This window comes from Hippocampus comes, unplaced genomic scaffold, assembly GCF_001891065.2.
Source record: "Hippocampus comes isolate QL1 unplaced genomic scaffold, H_comes_QL1_v1.1 scaffold53, whole genome shotgun sequence".
Classification (NCBI taxonomy): Eukaryota; Metazoa; Chordata; class Actinopteri; order Syngnathiformes; family Syngnathidae; genus Hippocampus; species Hippocampus comes.
In genome coordinates, this window is record NW_017805707.1 from 459,651 (window position 1) to 469,399 (window position 9,749).

At 47.2% G+C, this 9,749-nt stretch overlaps 3 protein-coding genes across 5 annotated transcripts in view; 1 reads left to right on the forward strand and 2 right to left on the reverse strand.

Moving 5' to 3' along the window:
* ptn (pleiotrophin) overlaps positions 1-3,669 on the reverse strand; it is a 43,715-nt gene extending 40,046 nt beyond the window's left edge. The window contains exon 1 of the mRNA XM_019883063.1: positions 3,603-3,669. Within this exon, the coding sequence (XP_019738622.1) occupies positions 3,603-3,619 (17 nt within the window). The 5' untranslated portion in view covers positions 3,620-3,669. The remainder of the gene's footprint in view (positions 1-3,602) is intronic.
* Positions 3,627-6,849, forward strand: rad51ap1 (RAD51 associated protein 1). 3 transcript variants are annotated; one of them, XM_019883061.1, is made up of 9 exons: positions 4,057-4,792; positions 4,870-4,919; positions 5,166-5,259; positions 5,329-5,441; positions 5,510-5,575; positions 5,648-5,725; positions 5,783-5,944; positions 6,395-6,514; positions 6,595-6,849. In XM_019883061.1, exons 1-9 carry the CDS (start codon positions 4,776-4,778, stop codon positions 6,720-6,722), a joined length of 828 nt encoding a protein of 275 aa, XP_019738620.1. In that variant the 5' UTR covers positions 4,057-4,775; the 3' UTR covers positions 6,723-6,849. The 3 variants fall into 3 exon arrangements, with proteins under 3 accessions (XP_019738619.1, XP_019738620.1, XP_019738621.1); XM_019883062.1 differs by having other exon boundaries at positions 5,329-5,435; positions 5,789-5,944; XM_019883060.1 differs by lacking the exons at positions 4,057-4,792; positions 4,870-4,919 and adding an exon at positions 3,627-3,725.
* ada2b (adenosine deaminase 2b) lies at positions 6,846-9,748 on the reverse strand (the record flags this gene model as incomplete). Its single annotated transcript, XM_019882951.1, has 9 exons — positions 6,846-7,105; positions 7,182-7,384; positions 7,573-7,730; positions 7,916-8,024; positions 8,090-8,180; positions 8,245-8,372; positions 8,567-8,777; positions 8,847-9,066; positions 9,460-9,748. Coding segments are annotated over 9 exons (1,497 nt in total), but the record flags the coding sequence as incomplete, so codon positions are not given.
* Between the last annotated feature and the right edge of the window lies 1 nt (position 9,749).

Here is a 9,749-nt window from a genome sequence, read left to right on the forward strand (position 1 = left end):
CGCGTCAAAAACAACAACAGCAGCAGCAGCAGCAGTGGTCGGAGGGGGGAGGGGTCAACCAAGAGTGACTGCCGGCGTGTCGAAGAAGTGGTGCAAATATTTTGGGAAATGGCCCAGATCTAAAGAAGGCTTTGTTGCTTGCCACTTGCCGAGTTTCTTTGACTTCGGTATTATTTGCGTTTGTGCCACTTGATATGGAGCGATTCAAATAATACTTTAAAATCAAAATTAAATGAAACTGTAGGACTTAGTTTGATGCCAAACTTGTTAAAACACAAAAGTGAATTGAATTTTAAGGGTGCGAGCTACGGTCAAATTGTTGCTCCGTTTGCCTTCAAGGTCTCGGCCCTCGGGGAACAACTATTGACTGCAACAACCGATTTGTTTTCTCACCGCCATCCATCTCAACGTCCGCCGCGCTCCTCACGTGTCAGCTGGCAGTGCGCCGGCTCAACGTCCGCATGGTCATTCCGAACAGTACATGACCACATTTTTTTTACGACTCCCCCGCGCCTGTGGTGTGCAACTCGCCACCGCGCGTGGCGTCGATGGGGTCGATGTGGCACAGTTCCGCCGCGTGAAAGCGGCGCCGGCGTCGATGGGGCGACCTTCAAGCGTGCCATGAAACAGAACTCAAATTACACAAGCTCAGAGTTGGAAACAAAACTGGCCCGTCATCCCAAAACAACGCAAAATTGGGTGGCAAAGTTCAATAATATGCCAGTCTCAAGTCCCCATGCCTGAGATTGGTCAGGAAGTTGGCCATTTTGGACAAAATCAGGCCCAATTGGGTGGCGCTAAATTACAGAGCTTCCAAATTGGATCATTTCCTTGAGGGTGAGACACCCCGCCCCCCCCTTTTATCGCTGCACGCATTTTAATCCATATTATTACGACGAAGGACAATTTACCACAAGGCGAAAGAGTGCGAGTCAGTTTGCCGTGCAGCGTTCAAGCGCATTTCTCAGTGAAGCATCCACGCTGAACGCACCATTAAATCATGACAATTACACACGTCAGTCGGCGCGTTATGAAAGCCACAGCGAGCGCCACATTCCGTCATCACCGTTAAGCTCTGAATGCGCACATAGAATCTGATTCGGGCTATTTGGACCTGACGACTTTGACATTTGTGCGCCCCAAACGACAGGCTTGCGTTTCTATATCCAGGCGACTAATGATTGTCAGGTCGTGACTTCGCTCTCGTGTGCTCGTGAAAAAGGAAACAGAAGCAGGAGGAGGCCTGCAGTGTGTGCATTCGATAAGAGGAGAGTTTTATCGCTTCTTTTCAAAAGGTGGATAGGCGATGAGCGAACAAGAAGAAACCCTCGTCGAGACAAAGCCCCCCTCCCACCCCCAAATAATGACAGGTTTAGTGTGAGTAAGGCCTGTGAAATTTTAATAACACTCACACAGCGCGCTCTGACGAGCATCTCGTTAACTGCTAACAAAAGTGGCTCCTCTCACGGCGGCATAAAAAAGGAGAACTGTGACCACAAGTATCGACACTCGCCGATTCACGGGTCAGTGAATTAATTGGTCGCATTTGTTTTCCATTGCTCCGGTTAGTTCAGTGGAACTAAAACACGACTTTGCTTGCATTTCAAACACGCATCTTTTGTTGGTTTTTAAACGTCAATGACAGTTACTGCAGGGGGCAAAAAAAAAAAAAAAAGGACCGTAGCTTCTATCGCTAGTATGCTAGCATCCAGAATAAATGAATTAATTAAATGAATAAATGAATCCTGTTCGGTATTTTTGGGAGCTCCGGACGGGAATGAAAAGCGAGGAAGGAAAGGAGGAAAAAATAAAAAAAAAAGGAAATGATCCAGAGTGCAGCAGCTGTGTTGTGGCCAGCCGTCAGGCATGCTCGGCTTTTTTTGAACGCTGCGTGTGTACGTGTGTGTGGACAGAACAGAGAATATTGGAAAATGTCTCTTTTTTTTTAACCTCATTAATAACTATTTAGAATAAAAGTCTTCAACGTTTCTGATTTATCATCATCAGTATTCTATTTAGACAAGAATACATTTTCTATTCAAACAACCACACACACACTGACACAGCGCTTAATAAAGCCAGTTTAGCTTCATGCTAAGAAACAATGCAAAATGCCAATGACGGGCTAACGAATAGCGTCTGTGCTATGTCATAACCTTTTTGCACAACAGATACAAATGGTGGAGCAGCACAGAGAGGTAGACAATATAAACGATACATAGAGGCGTGGATTATTTATTTGTTGTGAAAAATGACTCATCACTGCCAAGGCTCACACTCCATCCACACAACGTGCATTGAACTAAAGCAAACACTGTCTAATTATTTCTCTCATTATGTCTTTTGTGTATGATTTTTATAAAGCAAAAAAAAAGTATAGAAAGTTATTTATCTCATTAAAAAATAAAATGCAACACTGTCCCTTCAGCTAAAATGACAATCAAACTGACAATGTGTGACTCGTCACGAAACTTCCTCCACGTTCCCGTCGTCTTTCACAAGGGAAAAACAAAAGCCGGGATGCAGGAGGTGGAACCCCGCCTGCTCTGGGCTCTCGTGTCTCACTGCGGGCGTCGATTAAAATTACATCGCGGCAGCGGCACATTCAATATTCAGCCGAATATGAATTATCTATTATACATGACCGAGGCACAATGTTGCCGGCGTGTCGCCGTGACGAGCGGAACGCTTGCTTGCTCTGCGCTTTTTTTTCTCCTTCCTCTGTTTCCATATTTGGATGCCTTGTGTGCATAATAAGGCTGCTGTGGGGCGCATCGGTGCACCGGTGTGAGATAATAGCACTCCTTTTTATTGTCACAGAGCTATTCATTAGCCATCTATTAGGTGGAACTGACAAGCAGACATGACGAGTCGATGGAAAGTGCATCAAGCTCACTCGCAAGCCCAGCTGATAGCGAGCCGTCTACAAAGGGAGCATCGGTGGGCGCACACAAAGGAAGGAAAGGTCCTGAATGGCTGCGAGATGGGTGAAATTCTTAAGCAGACATGAATAGTCGATGGAAATCCATCAAGCGCATGAAAATCATCAAAGACATGATGAGTTGATATAAACCCATCATTCAGACTAACTACCGTAAATAGTAAACACTGCAAGTCGATGGACAGGTTCTCTCAAACGCATGAGCAGACACTACTAGTTGATGGAAATCCATTGAGCACATGAAACTCATAAGACATTACAAGTCGATAAGACGAGCATAAATTGCTAGAAATCTATCAGGCAAACCCACAATCAGACATAACTAGTCGATGGAAATCTATTTGATGTGAATAGGAACGAGTCAGTGGAGGAAAGAAGGATCCCGATTGGTAGTTAGTGGAGAAGGGCGGGCCTTGCGGCTCCAACAGTCATTACTGATCGATGGCAATCAATACCTCAAAATCGCTCTCTCGATGTGGTGAAACTCACAGACAGACATTATTAGGGACCTCGTTTCAAGCATCAGGCATACCCTGAAGTGAATGACAACTCTTCATCAATCAAATAACTAAAGTGAAGGGCGGACACAACGGGGGGGGGGGGGGGAGACTACTTTTGAGCACAACTGCATGGTCATCATAGTACAAAAAGTGGTGCTTACCACTTTTTTTGCTCCATGCAGTCGTATAATGGTCGTTCATCATGTCCATGTCCTCCAGGAATCCACACTGTGAAGAGAAAAAAAAGAAATGGAGACACCGCAAGAACGAAATACTCTTCTCAGGTACTTTTGCACTTGGATTCATCAAGTCCAACTTTGCGTCACAACCTAAAAGAGATAATGAGCAGATTCTCTTGAGATGCTTCAGCGCCACCTGGTGGACGTGAACAGCAAGAAGTTTTGATTTGAGGCTGGATCGTACCTTTTTGATGGTCCTGACTGCAGCTTTGGGGGTGCGCCAAAAGAAAATAAAGTTCGACGCTCTGGATCTAGTCAAACAAGAGGCTGCAGAGAAGAAGGGGGGGGGGTGGTAGAGGAAATCAGGAGTGTTTGCTGCAAGTTATCAGGTGTATTGACCCCCTCAATCTCACCGAGAAGCTTCCTGGTTTGTTCTTCCTCAGGTGATACAAGGCAGGCAGGCGTGAGACTGCAACAAGTTAACACTGACATCTAGTGGTGAGCAGCTGAAGCGACAAGAAGTCTTACAACCTTTCATAACAGGAATGAAGACATTTGGAACGTTGTGCACTTACCTCATCAACAGTGAGAAAAGACGAGATAACATGTTCAAGTTCGAGTTTGGGAGTGAGAGTTCAGCCACACAAGCCAGTTTGACTGAGCAACATGACTTTTGTAAAAACGTATCCATGAAATTAATGACACTCTCAAGAAGTCCTGTGTCAAACCAATTGGGTGTGAAAAGGCCATTTCAGGGACAATTTGGTCATCACGTTGAGGATGCCATCACTGTGGACATAAATGAGACGATCATACATACAAAAAAATGGCTTTATTTATTCACTTTAACATACACGCACACGTATTTTTAACTTCATCAGCTTGAACGCCAGAGTGAGCTATTTCACCACAGCAGATTCGACACTTAGTTGCACTACCGGGGCCAACTGATCGGATGTGGCTTTTCGTCACTTCTCCTCCGTTCTGGCGGGTTGGCTTCAAAATCAAATTGACAACAAAGCATGTCAAGGATCGTTCTCAGATCGCCGCAGTGCGCTAAAATCTTTTCTCTTCATTTATTTATTTTTACTTGAGTTAACTCATCTAATAACGTTGTAAAGCAATCGAGTTTGCTTGTCGAAAAGCTTGCGTCAAATGGATCGACCGGCAAGGTTTGTCAACACGCCAAGCGAGACAGTTATTGTGCAAACGTTCCAACTCGACATGTTTTACTTTTTCTTCATCACAGAAAGACCAAGAGCATCAATTACTGCGAGTCCAGGGATCTTGACGACGACGGTCGGTGAAATTGTTAAAATGTCACCTTGAACAAGGAACGCAGTGTAGACGTGTGTAGTACGAGCCATCCATACATGCAAACCAGCTATACAGTATTATCTGCAGGCATGCCAGTACGATCAAGAACCCCCCCCCCCCTCCCCAAATCTGACCGGGGTTAATGTACATTACAAAAAGGTTATTGACGTGATTTGCTGGCATTCATGATTTTTGCTTTTATAAATAAACTTGATTCTTAAATGTCAGATGAAGACTTCGCCTGTGTGAAGCCCCCACCTGGCAAGAAACTCAAACATCAGGAGCCAAGGAACACACCAAGCCAAGAGAGCAACAAAAGCAGGTAAAGCAGGATACAAAATGAACGACAAGAGCAAAACTTCCAGTTGTATGACTTCTCTCTGAATTCCAGAAAAGCTCTAGAACAAAAGCTGATGACTCGAGATCTGGAGGCCGCAATTACACTCTCCTTGCTCAATAACATTAACACAGACGAGACGAAAGTAGCGCCTCCTGCTGGTCACGGTACGATCAAGTGTTTGTGTGAGTGTGAAAAGCCTTTAAATAAATCCATCACTCATTGTGGTTTAAAGCTGACGAGAACACAGATCCCGCTGACCTTCGGCGCTCCAACTGCAGTGTGGACTCATCACTTTTGGGTAAAAGCTTCATCTAACTGTTGTTTTCTATTTAAAAAAAAAAAAAAGTCATTGAATTCAAATTTCCTTCAGGCTTGGATAAGATCTCTGAGGAGAGGCACAGGAAACACCCTCAAGACGATGACGACTATGAGCCCAAACGGACGCAAGGTAGCCCCTCCGTTGTGTCCTTGTTGGACGCATTTGTGTGTCTCATTACGACTGCAGTTTCAGATTCGGAGAGCGAGGAGGACATCAGTGAGGACGAGGAGTTCACCGTGAAGAAGAAGAGCCAGAAAAAGAAGGAGAGTGACCACCACAAGCCTCACAAGCGTTCCGGCAGCAAAAAAGAAAGACAGCCACCCAAGCTGAAAGCTCAACCCCGGACAGGTTCAATTTGATTTCAATTTGTTTTACAGGAACAACAAAAAACGGCAATCGGCGCCCCTTCTAAAGGTTGATGATTGCCGATATATGGCGGCCAACTGAAAGTATGATATTTGTCTCAGTGTGAAATCCTCAATGCATTTCACCATAGTTCCTTGACGTCAAGATGCCACAAGACGGTGGCAAAATGCAATTTTTAGCTAAATCGAACTCCAACGCAGTTCCTCCTCGATGTTACAAAAAGAGCACCAAACTTAAACTTTTTCCTTTTGGCATGAGCACAAAAAAATTGAAGAGGACAATCTGCAAATGCTGAACTGCAAATATGTGACAAGTGAAATTCAACCGGCCCCGCCCCTTGGAGACAACCAAATTCCAGCCTGTGTTCAGCGATGTTTTGTAATGTTTGTTTAAAAAAAAAAAAAAAAAAAACTTCGACACTTGTCTTTTAAGCATCTGCACCGCACCCTGCGCCCACGCCGAGAAGCCCCCCAACGCTTAAACCCGCCGTATCCAAACCGCCAGTCTCAGTCAGTCCAACAGGAAGCAGGATTCCTAAATGGACCCCACCAGGTTCTGACAATTATTTCAAGCATGAATATGGAGAGGGAAAAAAAACTAAAGTGTTGTGAATTTTCTGCTTCACCTCGCAGGTCAAATTGGAAAAAGTCCACCTTCATCCCAGAGTACTCCCGCCAGGTCCCCCGGTCAAGGTCTTCGTCTGGGACTGTCCCGACGTGTTCGAGTCAAACCGCTGCACCCCAGCAACGCGGCCACCTGATCACATGAGGAATGACAAGTTTCTTTTTTTTTTTTTTTAACATGTGTAAATTATGAAATTGTTTTCTACTTTTGTTGGATGAAAATAAAGTGAAAATAAAAGTCAAAGATTTGTAATTATTCAGGTTCAATCGGCCAGTGAGCTTGATGTCCTTTTTATTTGCTTAATGATTGTTGGTGGTTACATGGTGGATCAAAAAGTTGCCTCTGTGATTGTTCAGGCCTGACAAAGCTTCACCAAAGCGTGATGTCGAAAGTCAGGTCCATTAAGTGTTCAAAAAGATTCCGCTGGGGTTTCAAGAGTGAGCCGAAACAAAAGCGTCCCATTTCCTCTGCCACGCGGCCAGTCCGGCGTCCTTGAGCGGCGCCGGCAGCGAGCTGTACCTGCGGGGTCACGAGGAAGCCGACGTTAGCGGACGGCGCCGACACCCGACCGCCCGCGACCTGACGCGCGCCTCACCTGAGAGAGTTGCGTGCCAGTTCCTTCAGCGTGCCCACGTTGGCCTTCATGCCGCCAAGGCCCACAAAGGCCTGGTAAAAATCATAGGACAAGCCCGATGTGCCGAACATGGACGGGTCGTCTGAGCTGATGACCATCGGGTGGCCCTCCGACATCAGCACTGCGCCCGGGTGGTTGCGCAGGTCTGAGACCAGCTTTAGGACCTGCAGGACACATTTGCCAAAGCATTGGTGAGGAAAAAAATGAAATGTTAAATTTTGATTTTTTTTTTTTTTTTTTATACTTATCGCATCACATAATATCACATAAAATTAGGAATAGTCATTGTGTGAAATGTATTGTCAATGAATGGCAAGGATGAGCAAACTAAAGGCTGGTTGTTGTACTGGACCTGGTTGGAGATGGGGCACACCTCCACCGCCACCTTCCTCTGTCTGGACATCTCCTTGGCGAGCGGGTGGCGCGCCAGGGCATAGCCATGCCCGATACGGCTGGTGTTAAAAAGGAGGGCGTCCATAATGTTCTGATCCGCCTCCGTGCCCTCCCTGTCTGCAGAGTGTCAAGTGGAAGAATAAAAATTCAGTCACAAGACAGGAGTAAATTTGATATTATTGTCATACAGATTCATTTTGGGGAAAAAAAATCAACAATTAAATCGCAGTTGTAATATTGAGGGGAAAAAATTATTTTCCACCTCAGGTTTGAGCGGGCTGAAAGGATCTCCATCAACCTACCGGTTTCACCTGCGTGAAAGAAGTAAGGCAGGTTGACACCCAGCTGGGCGGGCAGCTCCAGCGCGTCCCGGAAGTACCAAAGCGGACTGCCGGTGTCCTCCCTGCCCACCTGCCATACAAGAGCAGAGTTACCAAAGGGGTCACCTCGCGACGGCCAAAAAGCTCGGTTGCTACCAGGTCAAATCCCGCCACCACGTCGGGGAAGTCCTTCTGCAGCGCCACGGCCTCCTTCACGGCCGCCTTCACCTCCGATGCGCTCGATGACCTGGAAGCGGTTGACGGTTTGAGCGGTGATCCATCGGAATGAAGGCATTTTGGCCTGCGCGTACCTGTGCACGGCTATGATGAGGCGGGCGCCCAGGAAGTCCGGGTGATCGGCCACAAACTGCTTGGTGACGTCTTGAAAAGTCTTCAGCGTCCACATCTTGTCGTGGACGGTTCCGTCCAGCTCGTACGTCTGGAAGGAGATGCGAGAAATACATCACGTGTCGTCTTGCTCGCTTCTCAAGACCTCAAAAAAAGCAGAAAAGGACATGCTGGGTGCTCAGCATTGACATGATAAATATTGTTTTTCTGAATGTGAGAATATTTTTTGGTGACGCCTTCAAAACAATATTAGTCACGAATGCTGAGACAAGAGCAAAAACAGACCTTGGACAGGCCGTTGCGCAGCTCCAGATACATGACGTTGTCTTGGTGCAGCTCGTGCAGGCCCTGTAGGAAGCTATCCCTCAGGACGGGGGCGTGGCTAACCAGCCCGGCACTGGCAATGAAGGCACTCTCGAATTTGCTCCACGCAGCGTTCTGGTCTGGGTACTCTGCGTCCGGGTCGTCGGTGACCAGCGTGAGATGCCGCATCAAGCTTGAAAGCGATCAAAATTTAGTGAGCTGCTCCTGTCAGGGAAATTACGGGTTGGTGGGCGGGCGGTACCTTTCGTCGAAGGCGTTGAGGTCGCTCGCTTTGGCTCGGAGTGTGCTGAGGAGCTGCCAGTAGAAGCAGTCCCAGCGCGGGTACGGCCATCGCTGAGAGAAGATGAAGCGCACCGAGTTGTCCCACGTGAAGCAGATGTAGCAGTGCGGCCGGTACGTCACGTTCTTCACCAGCCATTCGGCACTCGCCAGGGATGTGCTGTGGATGTGCAGGGCGCCGCCTGCGGGTGACAATGCTCGTCTCTAAGCATCCACACAGGCAATATTCAGCATTCCAGAACACACAATTGCGTTAGTGTGAATGCTGATTCCTCAGCATTTACGCAATAACCAATCAAGCACAGAATAGTGGACATGCTTGTCTCTCAGCATTCACAAATCCATTTTTATACTTTAAACAATCCGAAGGGTTCTCAGGATTCACACATTTTTTTTTTTTTTTTTTGCACAGCACAATTGAGTGGAGATGCTTTCCTCTCAGTCCTTTAAGGCACAATGTGAAGATGAAGACTACTAAATACATTTTGACAAAAATGTGTTGGGACAAGGACACATTTGGATACATGGTAGCGCTGGTGTGAAGGCACGTGTCTCGCTCGGCATTGCGAGGTCACCTTTGGGCATTTCCTGCAGCAGCTTGAAGACCTGACTGGCACGTATGAGGCTCCGGGCCTTGAAGAAGTGGACGGCGGGCGGGAAGGGCTCGGCCGCCATCTCGCGCTCCTTCAGCCGCTGAAGCTTGCCGTCCAATCGCAGCTCGGCCGGCGTGAGCGCCGCGTCGCCGCCCATCTGCTTGGACACCTCCAGGCGCATCAGCAGGTCCCGTTGACTCGGGTTGGGCATTCCCATCACCGCTGCAGACAACCACAGGAGGGTCAGCGCCCGAGGGAGGGAGGCGGGCAAG